The 16,688-nt window shown below is 45.0% G+C and overlaps 1 protein-coding gene across 1 annotated transcript in view; it reads left to right on the top strand.

Annotated features, from left to right (window-relative positions):
* CCDC6 (coiled-coil domain containing 6) overlaps positions 1-16,688 on the top strand; it is a 120,152-nt gene continuing 103,464 nt past the window's right edge. Inside the window, exon 1 of the mRNA XM_002808504.4 lies at positions 1-435. Coding sequence (XP_002808550.1) covers positions 133-435 — 303 coding nt within the window. The 5' untranslated portion in view covers positions 1-132. The remainder of the gene's footprint in view (positions 436-16,688) is intronic.

Below are 16,688 nucleotides of genomic sequence, written 5' to 3' on the forward strand. Positions count from 1 at the left end.
GTCTGCGCCCTGGTGCCAGGCGCTCAGCTCGGCGCTCCCCTGTGCTCGCCCGGCGCCCACTCATTCGCAGCCCGGCCTTCGCCGCCGCCGCCTCCCTGCTGCTCCTCCTCCTTTCCCCAGCCCGCCGCGGCCATGGCGGACAGCGCCAGCGAGAGCGACACGGACGGGGCGGGGGGCAACAGCAGCAGCTCGGCCGCCATGCAGTCGTCCTGCTCGTCGACCTCGGGCGGCGGCGGTGGCGGCGGGGGAGGCGGCGGCGGTGGGAAGTCGGGGGGCATTGTCATCTCGCCGTTCCGCCTGGAGGAGCTCACCAACCGCCTGGCCTCGCTGCAGCAAGAGAACAAGGTGCTGAAGATAGAGCTGGAGACCTACAAACTGAAGTGCAAGGCACTGCAGGAGGAGAACCGCGACCTGCGCAAAGCCAGCGTGACCATCGTGAGTGCCCCCCGGGGGCGCGCCGCAGCGCCAACCTCCGCCCGGCCCGGGAGGGGCTGCACCCGCATCCAGGCAACCCCCAGTCTTCCCCAGATTCCCGGGGACCCTCTGAGAGCACACTCCCTGCGGGGACCTGCTGGCCTCTGGGAGGAGAGGGAGGTGTCCTTTCGGGGCCACGCGGGTCTGTCCTCCTCGCGGGGCTGAGGACCCTTGCGCGGTGCGGGGGAAGGCTACTGTGGCAACCATTCATGGTCCCTTTTGGCCTCTGGAGAAGAGGCCCCTCCGGGGCTGGGCTGGAGGCTGGCGGCGTGGCTGGGGGGCGGGGTAGGACTTTTTTCAGCCCTAGCATGCTTGAGGGGTGCGTCCAGAATCTGGGGAACCCCAGTCCGGGGGAGAGAGCGGAAGCTGGGATATCTTACTGGGGCCTGGCTCGGAGTGTGGGGGTTCGCAGCTGGGCTGGGTACTAAGCTGGCATCTGGACGGCACTAGCTGGATCGCCCGGGTACGGGGCGGGAGAGAGTGGCCGGGAATCCGGGAAGTGGAGTTTTCTGGCCAGGATCGAGAGGGAAGGGCGGGTACCAAGCTAATGCTCCCACCTCCATTGGAAGCTCTTTGCCTTGGAGTGGGAGGGTGGACGGTTTACTGCGAGGAGAGTGCAGCATTCAGGCCTGGACAGGGCTGGGGCCGAAACCAGGGGAAGGGTAGCCACTGTGACTCCCTGGCTGAGCCAGAGGTACGTGTGTTCGCTCCATTCGTAGAGTGATTAGGAGCATCTTGCTTCTGAGTCTAGATACTGGAGAACAGGCCATCAGTTCTGTTTCTACCTGGTCCCTGGAGGCTGCCCAGAAAAGGGTAAGCTTGGGTCTGCAGGTCTCTCCTGGTGTGGCAAGCGTTTAGAAAGGCCCGTATAGCAGTGATGAGGCGAAACGTAACTAGAAAAAGTACACTGTGTACTCTCACCTATCATCCCTGCCAGCTCACCACATCATTAACATGCAGGATCCCCACACAGACAACTGTATTCAAATCAGAAGTTTCCCAGCCAGGAGGAGAGAAGAAAATGTCAAGAAATCAAGGGGGATAAATTGCCATAGCTGCTGCAAAATAGCGGATTAGGCTGAACTTTGAAATAAAGAAAAAGGGTTGAATTTGGGGATGGAGGGTCCCATCTTGGAAATGGGGCAAGTTTAGGATGCCCCTTGCGCCGGGAAATAGCCTACGGTGGAGGAGCCTGTGTATATATGTGCGCGAGTGTGTATACCCCCAATGCTGGCTCATACATGAGAACTAGATGGCATTCTTAATTTGTGTAGAAAGCAAATTGCAGGTTAAGTGTGATCAGTAGCCTAAATAGCAGTTGATTGTAAAAAGAAACTTTTCATGTTCAAATCCAATTTTGGAGAATGGAATTGGAGCAACTTGCATGTGAGATGGTAAAGTTCTTGAACTGCCCTTTTGGTAGGAGGGGGGTGGGGGCGGGGAATTTGCAGAGGCAGCCACTTCCAAGCCTCCTATGCAGCTTTCTTGGCTGACAGAGATGTCTTTGCTGAGTGGGGGTTAAGAAGAGAGGGAAGTTGGTGGAGGCAGTTTATTTAAGATTTGAGTTAGTAAATGAGAGGGTTAGTCTCTTGGAGGTTGTGAACCACGGAAAGTAGTAAAACTTGCACGAAGTGAAATAGCCTTTTGCATGCAGTAGGCAATTCAGGCTGGTTTTGTTGGGGAGGGAGGAATGAGGGATGCAGAGACTATCAAAGGGTTATCTGTTTGACACTTCGACCGTACTATAAGTAGGTTTGTAAACTGTACTTACACATGTTGACTTTGCAGGAACAAATGTGTTCATTCCCGGTGTTTCAAACCAGAGGCCTTCTGAGTACTTAGCTCGAAAAGTGTATAAGGTGGTGGCTCTTTTTCTTAGCACTTACCCTTAACTAAAACTGACATCCAGCCGAATATACTTTGTGAAATGTCGTGCGGTGTTAATGAGTAAAGTTAAAATTGTTTTAGATGACACTGCACAAGTACCAGAAGCCTCTCAGTTCTTCTTTAATCTCTGACTAATATATTCAGGGAGACAAATAAAAAAGTGCTTGTGGTTCGCCTGGTTTCCTAATACTTGGCAGTTGTTACTGAGGAGCTGAATGATAAATGCAGGAAATAGATTCCTTCAAGATTTTGCAGGTGTTAACTGACCTAGGATCCAGATTCTGTAGGGGTACGTTTGACCCCTCAGGTATGTAATGTGGGAGGAGAAATGTATGTGACTCCATGAAATTGGTCTGTGAATGCAGAGAGTCCATTGAACTACACTTTAGTAGTTTATATCAAGGTTAAGCTGTACAATCCCTGACATTGCTCACTTAAGCATTACCCTTGCTAGTGGCAGTCTAGGAAGTTTCTGATAATTAAGTGAAGACCTTGTTAGATTTTTCACTGTGAAAACACTGTTAGAATTTTCACTGTTAATTTGAAGGGAAGATGGTACCATAATTCTGGTAATTGCCTTTCTGGCTCTTTTTAGTTTCAATTGTGATATTAATGTTCATGTTCTTAGGCACTAAAGGTGATTGTGGCCTTCTTTTTCCTTGAGCATGTTCAGGAAGGCACATTGCCTTTTTGTCACTCCCTGGGGAAGAGACAGTCTCCCCCTGCCGCCACTTGTTTTTTTAATAGACTTTACTTTTTAGAGCACTTTTATCTTCAGAGTAACACTGAACATAAAGTACAGAAATTTCCCACATAACCCTTGCCTTCACACAGGCACAACCTCCTCCACCATCAGCGTCTTACATCATCGTGGTCCATTGTTAGTCAGTGAACCTACATTGATACATCATTATCACCCAAAGTCTAGAGTTTACTTGGTCTTGTATATTCTATGAGTTTAGACAAATGTATAATGACATATGTCCACCATTATAGTATTACGCAGAGTTTTTCTGCCCTGGAAGTCTTCCATGCTCTGTTCATCTTTCCCTCCCTGCTAACTCCTGGCAACCACTGATCTTTTTACTCTCTCCTTAGTTTTGCCTTTCCCAGAATGTCATGTAATTGGAATCATACAGTATGCAGCCTTTTCACTTAGTAAATGCATTTAAGTTTCCTCTATGTTCCCCAATTCGTATGTCTTGGTTTCTGTTCAGGGTTAAATAGTATTTCATTGTTTGGATGGATCATAATTTATCCATTCACCTCCTGAAGGGCATCTTGGTTGTTTCCACCTTTTGGCAATTATGAATAAAGCTGCTGGAAATATTCATGTACAGGGTTTTGTCTGGAAAGATATCAGTTCATTTGTTTAAATACCAAAGCGCATGATTGCTGAATTATATGGTAAGAGTATGTTTAGTTTTATAAGAAATTGCCAAACTGTCTTCCAAAGTAGCTGCACTGTTTTTCATTCCCACCAACAATGAGTAAGAGTTGCTTTTGCGGGGCCGGGCGTGGTGTCTTACACCTGTAATCCCAGCACTTTGGGGAGACCGAGGCAGGCGAATCACCTGAGGTCAAGAGTTCAAGACCAGCCTGGCCAACATGGTGAAACTCCATCTCTACTAAAAAAAAAAGTACAGGAAAATTAGCTGGGGGTGGTGGTGCATGCCTGTAATCCCAGACTCCCTGGAGACTGAGGCAGGAGAATTGCTTGAACCCAGGAGGCAGAGGTTGCAGTGAGCCAACATCATGCCACTGCACTCCAGCCTGGGCAACAGAGCCAGACAACGTCTCAAAAAAAAAAAAAAAGAGTTGCTGTTGCTCACCAACATTTGCTGTTGTCAGTGTTCTGGAGTTTGACCATTCCAATAGGTGTATAGTAATATCTCTGTTATGCCCTTTTTAAAGCCAAGTCCAAAGGCTAATAGAAGCTCTTAACCAATGGTCTCTTCTGGTATGTAAGTGGCTATTCTGGTCAAACTACCCATTTAATGAAGGACTAGTTTCATGGGCCTGTGTTCTCAGTATCTGTACAACAGTGGTAAACATCATCTGTGGGAGAGAATCAGCTGTAAGAAGTCTTTCAGTCGTGTCCACAAGTGCCTGGTGCACCTGTGAGTTATAGCCTGCCCTAGGCCATTTTATTTGGGGCTTAAAAGTGGAATAGAATATTTTGAGTGAGTATTCAATTTTCCCCATTAAGTCAGCAGGGGAATCAGGCTCCTGATTACAGATCATAATTTCTTTTTTTTTGGAGTGGGGGAATTAAACAGATGCATAGTCACCTTTTTGAGTAGCTTTTGTATGTTAGGCCAGATCTGTTTGTTTGTCCTATGAGTGAGAATATGACTGTGAATTATATGATTCAGTGTAGTGAGGGTTATCGTGGGGTGGTGGTCTTAGGGGTGGTGGTCTTAGAGAAGGTGAGGAAATGCAGTTGTGGGCAGTAATTGGATGGCTTCAAAGTTCTCAACTAGTTGCTGGCATTCTCCGTGTATAAGCAGGGCCTCAGGTGGTTCTCTAGGGTGTGTACCTCTTCCAGGCAGTTTCAGACCTTTGGTATGTGTTTGGTTTGGAAATCACGGCCTATAATAAATCACTGATATGTAAGTGTCTCTCTGACTGTAAAATTAATCCTTTATTGTAGAAGTTTAGGGAAATACAGAAGTACAAGCTGTTTTGAAGTTATAATAGAAAAAAATATGTTGATCTGGCATCGTTAGAAAACCTGGCTATTTTAAACATCAGTGTAATGGTTTCATTAACTGGTAAAAACTGCCATATAGTTGATGTTGTATGTTTTAGATTATTTACTCTGGAAGCCTAATATGTTATTTTCAATTTTTAAGACTTCTGTCAGACTCTGAAGATACAAATCGATATTGCCTTTATAAATGTGACAATGAGAGTGTGATATCTTTTCCCCCCCGTTTAGAAAAGTATTTCTTAGATTCTTATGGAAACACCCAATTTTAGACACAACTTTGAGGAAAATATGACCTCACAGTTAGGTCTAACTGTACACAAGTCTTCTTAAAGAGGACTTTCTCATATTTCTTCAGCATTTACGAGTTTTTCACATTTGTAAGTATCTTCTATGTGTTTCATATATTCTATTTGTACTTAATTTTAAAAAACTTTTTTGTTTTTGTTTTTGTTTTGTGACAGCTTTACTCTATTACCCAGACTGGAGTGCAGTGGTGTGATCTCAGGTCACTGCAACCTCTGCCCCCCAGGTTCCAGTGATTCTCATGCCTCAGCCTCCCTAATAGCTAGGACTGCAGGTATGCACCACCATGCCCATCTAGTTTCCTTTTTTTTTTTTTTTTTCCTCTGTCGCCCAGGATGGAGTGCAGTGGCCTGATCTCAGCTCACTGCAAGCTCCGCTTCCAGGGTTTACACCATTCTCCTGCCTCAGCCTCCCGAGTAGCTGGGACTACAGGCGCCCGCCACCTCGCCCGGCTAGTTTTTGTTTTTGTATTTTTTAGTAGAGACGGGGTTTCACCGTGTTAGCCAGGATGGTCTCGATCTCCTGACCTCGTGATCTGCCCGTCTCGGCCTCCCAAAGTGCTGGGATTACAGGCTTGAGCCACTGCGCCCGGCCTAGTTTTGTATTTTTAGTGGAGATGGTGTTTACCATGTTGTCCAGGCTGGTCTCGGAACTCCTGGCCTAAAGTGATCCACCCACCTCTGCCTCCCAAAGTGCTAGGATTTCAGGCGTGAGCTACCACGCCCAGCCAAAAGCTAAAATTTTAAAGGTCATGACAGTCTTTTACAGTGCTGTCCTATTTGCTAGAGATGGGGAATCATTAGAGAATCTACATTATCTGGTTTGTGGTGACTCTTGTTCGGGACCAGAGAGGCTGGTCTATAGCAAAAATCGGAGGTAGCCATTGCTTGCTTAAAAATATTCACTGACTCCCCATTGCCCTTGGATTCAGGTAAACCTTCTGGTGGTTTACTAGGCTCTGCATGATTGGAATGTCCTCCTTGCTTCACAGCCACACCCCTTACATGCATTTAGCCCAGGGTGCATTCTCTAAGCTCTCACTTCACTCCTTTACTACTAGCACCCAGAACTTAAGTAGGTTTCCTCTGGTTCCTCAGTGGTGCCCCTCGTCCCCTGAAATGTTCTTCTGTATTCCTCCCCTCCTTTCTACTTTGTTAGTTGAAGTAGACTGTATTGCCTTCTTCACCTGAACCCCTTCCTGGTATGCCCTGATACTTCCTCTTTGTCAGCCACACACTGGGGTATGCACCTGCTTACGTGGTTCTTCCGTAGACCTCCTCTGTCACTGACATTTGGCTGCAGAGATCTTTCCCAGTTCATGTGTAAATTTCTTTGGGGGCAGAATTTGCCTTGTTCATCGCATTCCTCAGCGCTTGGCATGGGGAAAACGCTCAGAAATTTGTTGAGCTGGCTCCAGAGGCACGGGTGTGTGTGTACTTGTTTCTTTCTGCCATGAAGGTGCCAACACTCTCTCCAGGACCTTGTCTTCATAGAGCCACTCCCCTGCCACAACAGCAAACACTTTCTTTACCATAGTTGATGAAACAGACCAGATATGTGAATGGATACATTGTATACTTTGGGGGACCACTGCAATCAGTGTGCCCTTGCCTTCTTGCTTTGGATGATGTGGGCTACCTTGTAGCATATACCTGGGTGCTCCTGATAACATTTTATCTGAAAGAGGACAAAGTCTTTTCAGGTTCTCCTTTCTAAGTGTTTCTGAGTAAGGCTTGAAGGACAAAGTAGCCCCGCTGGAAGTGTTCAGATTTGCTGCTTTGGTTTTGGTGATGGTGACAGATCATTCCAGGTGTTTCGTATGACTCTTTAATGTTGAAATGCCCCACTGGGAAACAACTCTGGCCCATTGCAGGGGGATGCATTAATGCAAATAAATACTGGTGACTTGTAGCAGTGATGGGGGAAGCATCTGAAAACAGGGTAGGGGGATTGTTGAATTCTTATGTCTGCTTGTGTCTTGCAGAGACACAAGTGTCACCACAGTGTATTTGTGTGTGTGTGTTTTCCTTAAATCATGCCTTGCCAAAATAATTGTGTTTACACTTCAAAATGCTAATACAAACTACCGAACTGCAGTCAGGCTGAGTAAGGAATAATAGTAATCTTTTCTGTCCCCTCTGTATACTTTTTTCCTTAGTGGGTAGGTGTTGCTTTTTGTTTTCAATCACAGTGTGGTTGTTTTCAGGTATATTATTGTCAAAGTTGGCAGAGTAAATGTTCACAGGTTCAGTATGTTCCTGCTTGGTGGTGGTTGCAATTTTTCTTGACAGAGTAACTAATCCTCTGGAAAATATTTTTAATTGTCAGGATCTTGGCGTGGCGTTAACTTGCAGATACTTCCTACTTCTCCAAGGCTGTCAAATTTTCTTATCTTTTATGGCTGTGAAATCCACAGCTGTGAAGTTTATTCCAACCCTGATACCAGTAAATTGCAAAGGTCACTTCATGTAGGTTCTCTCTTCAGGGATAAGTATTCTTTTAAAAAGGGTTAACAATATGATTGATGGTCATTTAGAATTAACCCTCCCCTTTACTTATTGTTTCTTAGATCAGACATATGGAGTGCAATGTAATGATTACAGTTCATTACAATACTTACTTGTTTTTTTGCTGGGAGATTTTCTGGTCTCCGTCTCTGCCCCCGCCTTTGTTTGTTCAGTAAGGTACAAAATGGCATGTAATAAATAAAATAAATATAGCCTCAAAGAAGCAGGATTCAGCCGTCAAGTGCTTATAATACTGTGTGCTAGATAGAAATATCCAAAAGGAATGTTAGGGCTCTCCCAGTAGCATAGCGAGGATAATACTAGACTTTCATTCAGCCTGGCACTGGCCTGGTGCTGTAGGGAATACAGAGCAGAGGGAAACAGTCTTTCTCTCCAGCTCTGGGGCTTGTGCAGTGCATGCAGAAAGAACCAACACCCACATGGACGCAGGAAGGGAACCTTAGGCCGACTCCTGTAGGGGTTCCCAGGGAGGGGAATTTTACCTTGCAGCTTCCCAAATGAAGTTCATTTATCTCTGTGAATATCTTTAAGGAAAACAGTGTATCACATTCATTCGCAGTTTAATTAGCTTGTAGTTTATTTTGTAAGGCAGAGATGGGGAGAGCTGTTGCTCAATTTATGCTGAGGTGGCACCGGGAGGCTTTTGGTTTGTTTTTAATTTTCGTTTTTATGTGGTGATGATTGAAAAGAAATGTCATTGGTATTTTAATTTCATAATCTGCATCTGTCAGTACATGGAAATTATCTAGGTGGTTTTTTCCCTCTATTCCTGTTATACTCTGAGGCCCACCCATGTTTCTTTCGTGGAATAATGGTGGATAGACTGAATTTCTCAAGTTTTTAATCTGAAACTATCCAAAAGCAAAGACTTCTTGCAGTAAAATTAGAGGTACTATTTTATAGGCAATTTTGAATTCTAGTTTTTTACAAAAGCTGTGCTGATTGATGGGCTAATCTTCCATGCATCTGTTCCAGATCAATCCAGCCTTGGCGGTGCCAGGTGTGTGTCCAGAGTGATCTGGGTAATGCTCACCAGGGCATCTCAGGGCACTGAGGATCAGATGAGGCCACTTGGTACCGCAGAGCAGAGTTGGGATGTTCAGCCAGGCATAGGTCATCATTCAAAAAGTTTTCCATAGGAGGAAGGAAGAGGGTAAAAGAATGAAAGCAGCAGGGATTACGGGTGAACTAAAGAAAATTCTTAGAAATCTAATTACCTGTGTTAAACATTTCATGTGTTGCTTCTATAAGTGAACAGTTTGAGACTTTTGTGCTATCTGCTTGTCGAGATTGATTTAGAGAGGCTAAAAGGGATTTTATCAATCTCAGATTTGAGAGAAAAATAATTATACCTAGAGTTTCATATAGAAAACTTGTATGCAAGCTTGACTTTTTAAAAAATTATCCTAATAGACCGGGTGCGATGGCTCACACTTGTAATCCGAGCACTTTGGGGGGGGGCCAAGGCGGGTGGATCTCCTGAGGTCGGGAGTTCGAGACCAGCCTGACCAACATGGAGAAACCCCTTCTCTACTAAAAATACAAAAAATTAGCCGGGCATGTAATCCCAGCTACTCGGGAAGCTAAGGCAGGAGAATCGCTTGAACCCAGGAGGCGGAGGTTGCAGTGAGCCAAGATTGCGCCATTGCACTGCACTCTAGCCTGGGCAACAGGAGTGAAACTCCATCTCAAAAAAAAAAGAAAAAAGAAATTATCCTAATATACCAACTGAAATGATAACTTATTCTACTGAGAGATGTTTTTTATGGGGTGGAGTTCTTCACTAGACAGAGTTTATCTAAACAAAAACATTTATTGAGTCAAAACATTGTGTCTTCATTTAGTAGCCCCGCTAATCTTTGAGGAAAAAATTGACTAGGTGATTTTAATGCTTTTGTTAACCAAAGAGTATTGTTTTAAGTGTATTCTCCATAAAGTAGAGTTAGACTTTTTCAGGTTCAAATCACTACCTGGTAAGGGTTTATGTCACTTGAAAAGTATATTAACTATTTTATGCCATTTTGAACCTTGCATGCACGGAGTTTATATTGAGAAATACCTTAGGTACCCAAAGAAGAGTACCAGTGACTTTTTTTGCATTTTTTTTTTTTGTGGTAAAAACACATACAACATATAATTCACCATTTTAACCATTTGTAAGTATACAATTCAGTGGCTTTAAGTACATTCACAATGTTTTGCAAACATCACCATTATCCATCTCCAGAACTTTTCGTCATCCCAAATGGAAACTCTGTACCCATTAAATAATAATACCCATTTTTTTCCTCCCTGGCAAAGCTCTATTCCTAGTGACTTTTAATTTTTTTTTTTTTTTTAAAGAAAGACTTACTCTGGTCTACAAAAGCTGCTAGCTGCTTTTTACTGTCCTGGTCTTGAAGTTATACATTTAGACCTTAAGTGTTGATGTCTTATTTAATTAAGTTTGTACTGCCTGTTAGCTGTCCCATATATGGTTCTTTTTCTATCACTCAGCAAATGCGCAGTGCCCTAGCCCTATGCCGAGCTCTGGCTTGGTGCCAGTAAGCCCCCAGATGCTGGATGAGGGAATAACCCATGGCGAGAGCTTGTCCTCCAGGAGGGAAGGGTCTTCCCCCCGATACCTTCCCCCCAACACCTCACAGATGATGGTTGCTTTTTATTTTTTATTTTTAATGAAATGTATGCATTTAATTTCCTTGATAGCAGTTGGAATAAACTGTGATTTTATTTTTTAAATTACTTATTTTGATACTCACAGGTGCAGTTTATTACAGGGAAAGGATGCAGGTTAAAATAGTCAAGGGAAAAAGCCTATAGGGCAGAGTCCAGGAACGTTTTTCACTGTGGAGCTTCCAGTTATCCTCTCCCCATGGAGTGTGCACAACATTACTTTCCTGGCAACAACATGTGACAATACACATGGAGTATTGCCAACCAGAGAAGTTCGGCCAAGCCTTGGGGTGCAGAGTTTTTACTGGGGCTCCATCATTGTAGACATGGTCGACCATCCACAGGGCAGATCTCAGTCTCCAGGCCCTGAGAAGGCTGTGCTGATACCACATGGCCCAAAGCACTCAGGCTAAATCACACTGTTAGGCTTTCCAGTGTGATTTAAGGCCCTCACGTAAACAAAAGACACTTATCAGTCATAACCTTCCAAAGGGTTAGAAATTGCCTCCAGAAAGTCAAGGGCTAAGGCCAAACCTCTTTGGGTGCAAGGTAAACCAGAGTTTTAAAAGGTTGGAAGAAAAAAGAAAGCTTATAGAATTTTTATTCACCACCATTGTCCCACTTCCAAATCTTTTTGTGTGGCTGTAATAACAGTGAATGTTTACCCAGTGCTTACTATGGGACAGGAACTATTGGAAGGGGTTTTCGTACATCCTCTCATTTAATCCTCACCACAGTCCTATATGATCAGTACTACTGTTTATCCATAGCCATAAGCCTACAAATTTAGGCCCAGAAAGCTTATATCACTTACCTGAGGTCCCATGGCTATCAGATGAGACTGGGATTTAAGCCCAGGTCTGACCTCAGAGCTTCTACAGTCTGCGGGAAGATGGCATATAAATTAATTTAGGGACAGGCCTTTTTGTTTGGTCGGTTTTCTTTGAGACAGGGTCTTGCTGTGTCACACAGGCTGCAGCGCAGTGGTGTCATTATAGTTCACTACAGCCTCAACCTCTTGAGCTCAGGTGATCCTCCCACCTCAGCCTCCGGAGTAGTGGGGACTACAGATATGTGCCACCACTCCTGCGTCATTATTATTATTTTTTGTAGAGGGTCTTACTATGTTACCCAGGCTAGTCTTGAACTCTAGGGCTCAAGCAATCCTTTCACTTTGGCCTCCCAAAGTGCTGGGATTACAGGCATAAGATACCATGCCCAGCGCAGGAACAGTTTTATCTTCGTCTCGTTGTGGGCATTTTCCTATCAGAAGTTCCTATACAGTTCTGTTCTGTTAGGATAGTCAGGACTGCCCCATTACCACAGCAAATTCCCAGGATGCTGGGCCTAAGGGAGTGTTGCCAGGGTAGCAAACTCCCTGTCTTGGAAAAGAAATAACAACAGAGAAGGGTGCCTTCAGCTCATGGGGGACAGTCTGTGCTCCCCTTTCTGGCTCAGTTGCCCTCCAGTTGGGCCTTGGTCTACTCCACTTCTGCACCCTGTTTAGCGTACCCCAGGATATTGCCACCTCTTCACATGGCATAGCCTTATGGATTCCCGCCCTGCCTCCCCACCCCCATCCGAGCCTGGAATCAGTTCCTTCCTTTGCATTTATGTTACAATCTCTACTTAAAAATAGTCTGATGAGCCCAGTGCAAGTGGGTTTTTTAATTTTCTTCAACAAACACGAGTGTCTGCTGTATGCCAGGCAGTGTGCCTGTATATAACCACTGGGATGATATTGTGCTGGTGGCATTGGTGGTGGGCCCCTAATTCAATCCAGGAGTGGAAGCAGAGTCAGAGAGCGCAGGTTCTGGAATGAGGAGGTTTCTTAGTCACGATCTAAAGGATAAATCGAAGTTAATTCAAAAGAAGCAGGGGCTGAGTAATGGTTGGACAAGGCACTCCTCCCACACCCAGACAGAACCTGAATGCCCAGAGGAAAATGAGGATGAGAGGAGAGCAGTGCCCAGCTGGGCAACTCTGGGCTATGCGCCTGGATTCCCTTCAGGAGCTCACTACAGAAGGGCGGGGGAACAGTAAGAGCATTTCTGCCTCTTGGAAATCCACTCTGGCTACTTAGTGCAGATGTTTATTTGTGTCTTTTTAATGAAATACTTGAAGGCAGGTATTTTGTCATTTATTATCAGTAGGATGACCCATCTTATTCCATGATAACAGTTGCCACATATTGCAGCCTTGTGGTGTTTCTGGGTACAGTTCTCAACACTTTACCTTTAGGGACTCATTGACTCCTCAGCACAACCCTTTGTGATCTCAGTGTCACAGATGAAAGACATGAGGCACGGGGAGTCCCGGCAACCCCTTGAAGATTGCAGGAAGCAGTAGAGCAGGGATTGAACACAGCAGTCGGACGGTACCTTGCATGGTGACTGCCGTGTAAAGACTCTGCCATTTGAAGGGTCGTTAGTGTTTTCCATAAGCTTAACACAGCTGTTCAATAAAGTTTGTGGAATGGATTTTGGGAAGTGCGCACTTTTCTTCTTTGTAAACTCTTCAGTGGAGAACCATATACTTACTGTAAAGTGTACAAATTTTGAATGCACAAATTTATCGAACAGTGCTCATTGTATGTATGTATGTATTTATTTGTTTGTTTTAGACAAAGTCTCACGCTTTCACCCAGGCTGGAGTGCAGTGGGGCGATCTTGGCTCACTGCAACCTCTGCCTCCTGGGCTCAAAGCCATCTTCCCACCTCAGCCTCCCGAATTGCTGAGACCACAGGCGTGTACCACCATGCCCGCTGTTTTTTTCTTGGATTTTTTTTTGTAGAGACACGGTTTCACTGTGTTGTCCAGGCTGATCTCTAGCTCCCAGGCTCAAGCGATACTCCCACCTCAGCTTCCCAAAATGCTGGGATTATAGGCATAAGCCACCATACCCGGCTGCTCTGTGAATTTAAAAATGAAATCACTGGTGTAACCACCACCCTGCTTAGGATACATGCAATTGTCAACACCCCTGACACTGTCATGTGCAACTCTGTTCCAGTCAGTACCCCCCAAAAAAGTAACCCTTTTCTGACTTAATATATTTAATAGATTTGTTTTGCTAGTGTTTGAACTTCATGTAAGTGGAATTATACAGAACGTATTTTATGTATATGGATTCTTTGGTTATCCTAGTTCCTTCACTAATATTAAACAGTATCCATGCAGTTGCATATAGAGGTAGTTCTTTTTTATTGCTGTGCAACGGTCTGCATAAGTATCTGTGAAATTATTTGCAGTTTTAGAGTCAGCTTCCTAGGTGGCCCCACCCCCTTCCCTCAGTATTGGTGCTGGGCAGCAGGATGACATGAAAGGAGTGTGGCACAGCAGAGGACATACAGGCCCTACAGGACTTATGTGCATATTAATTGAGGTTCTAGCTACCCTACTAGCTAAGTTATATTGCATTTAGGGCCTTTGAGCCTTGGTTATTTACCTGGTAAGAGACTGTAGAGTTAACACAAATCTTGTTCCCATCCCACAGTTATGAAGATCAAATGAGATGATACACAGAGGAAAGTTTTGGGGTAATGTGCTTCTCCGCCCCCTTCTATTGTCCTCCAAAATACATTTCAAAATCAGTCCTGCTCTAGATAATCCTATAAGATGATGATAGAAAAATAACCTCTTGAAAGCTGAGCGGGGGTGGTTGAGGCAGCACCAAACTCCCTGTGCACCGTAGGCTGGGGAGCCTCGCAACCTCGCAACCGTCGGTGTTTCTCTGGTGCTTGGGGATGCCTGGGAACTGAGCGGGTGTCCGAGTGTTTGGGGAGCCAGGATTATACCAGTCTGTGTGACTGTGTAAAAGTAACAGGACTGCAGGAGGTAAACACACTTCCTAAAAGATCTGGTTTTTTTCCCTGTAGGTCAGTTACAGAGCTCTCTCCATTGTGTTTTTGAAAAAGTACACGTTTTCTGACTAACGTACTGTCGGCAGACAGAAGACTGTCAAAGCTGGCCTCTCTGATTGAGACTTTTGACCCTCTTTCATGGGGGTACGGGTTCTAGAAGGTGGACTTTGATGGGCAACGCCCTAGTGCCACTTCTCCTTAGCTGCTTGTTTAAAGAACAGAAACTAAACCGTGAATCTTTGAAATGGACTGACTTTGCAGGATTGCAGTAACCAAATGATGGAAGGACAGCCCCTGGTGATGGGCCAGGGTGGTCTGTGGGAGGCAGCAGTATTCTCTGCCAGGGACTCCTCAAGTGACCTCTTTTCTTTGCTGCCGCTGGATTGCTCTCTAGCCTGCGGACTTTTTGAAGGTTAAGGAGCATGCTTTTCCCCAAACTACTATTAATATTTTAGTTGTATTGACTTTTGGGATGATAAGAGAGGGCAGGGAGGATATTTTATCTGATTGAGGGACTCTGCTTGCATTGTAAATAAACAAGTTAAAGTAAGCTCACGACTGCCCTTCCCTCTTTTGCTGTTGTCTGTCCACCAGAGTTGTGGGGGCTCTAGCCAAAACTATTGGAGCCTTTTGGTTTCTCTGCCTCCCTCTCTGCTACTTGCCTGAACACCTCGTTGAACTCTTTTTTCAGGTAAGGAAGATTAGTGGTAATGACAGTCATCCCTTCCGTGGTTGGTTCTTACTTGGCCCAGAGCCTTGTAGCTCTGGGTGATTGCTGCCTGACAGTGATGTGTAAAGGGAACTGGGATTCGCTTGTTGGGCCACAAATGGAAACCGGTAGGCTTTACTGCTTTTCATAAGTACAGTGTGTTCTTTCCCCAGTTCTCAAAGTCTTCTATAGGTTCTATTGCTTTTGTTTTTATGCTTCTTTATTTTATATGTTGCAAATTAGCATTCTGTATTAGACTGTGTGAATTTTCCCTCCTTTCAATTTTATTCATTAACTGCTTTCTGATTTTCCCACCCTAGGGTGCTTTGGCAGAACGTGGAATAACGGAAAGCAACTTGGAAACCAAGTAGGAGTACCAGTTAGCAAGTAAAAATGCAGGATGCACAACTGTATGTCAATTAGAAATAAACAATGAATTATTTTTTAGTATACATATGTCCCACATGTTGCATGGCACCTATATATACTAGAAAGTTATTTGTTGTTTATCTGAAATTCGAATTTAACCAGGCCTCTTGTATTTTATCTGGTAGTCCTAAAACCTAGAGGACCTGTGTTTAAAAATCTGTTTGCCCCTTCCTTGCTGTGTGAACCTGGGGCAATGTAGCTGACCTCTAAGCCATCTTGCCCTCTTCTCTAAAAAGCGATCATAGTATGTTAGCTCTCCAGTTCTGGGGATAAATGATGTGACTTAGGAAAGCTTTCAGGGTGCATTCAGCACGGTTCTTCCTTTTCCTTCTCAATTCAATGATTATAGAGTTGCTTCTTGCCCATTTCTTCCCTTTTCCGTTTTCCTCCCCCACAAGCCTGAGACCAGGTTTCTGTCTGGGAAGAAGCCGACATGGCATCGCCTCCTTTGCGGGGCTCTTTGGAGTCTTCTCAGGATGGTGCCTCCACTTCTTCCTCAGCGGCTCTCAGTTTGCTTTCACATTTCCTGTTCTTCCACACCAGCTTCCTAGTTTCCTCCTCTCTGAAAGTCATTATTAACTGGATGTCTCAGGTGTCTGCCTTTACTTGGCCACATGTTACCAAACCCCTTGTTTTATGTCTCCTTTCCTCGTCAGCCTGCAGTGGTACTGGGAGAACTGGGCCTCTATGCCTCGCCTTCTCTGCAGGGCGAGACATCAGTCATGTCTTTTTTCACGAGCCACAGCTTCCTGAGAAAAGTGTGTTTAAAATTCAGGGTTTGCAAAAGGGCAGCTTGCATTTGGCCCACAGGTGAGGGGTTTGGCTCTAGAGTTGTGAAAGACCTTCCGAAGAAAAGGCCTGAGCAAGGGCACACCTTCTACTCTGTTGCAGGCATCACCTCCCTCTGTTGCTTTTCTTTTCTCTCTCTCTCTCTCTTTTTCTTTTTTTTTTTTTTTTTTGAGACGGAGTCTGGCTCTGTCACCCAGGCTGGAGTGCAGTGGCACGATCTCTGCTCACTGATACCTCCACCTCCCAGGTTCAAGCGATTCTCCTGCCTTAGCCTTCTGACTAGCTGGGATTACAGGCACCCCACACCAAGCCCAGCTAAT

Source organism: Macaca mulatta, chromosome 9, assembly GCF_049350105.2.
Source record: "Macaca mulatta isolate MMU2019108-1 chromosome 9, T2T-MMU8v2.0, whole genome shotgun sequence".
In the NCBI taxonomy this organism is placed as follows: domain Eukaryota; kingdom Metazoa; phylum Chordata; class Mammalia; order Primates; family Cercopithecidae; genus Macaca; species Macaca mulatta.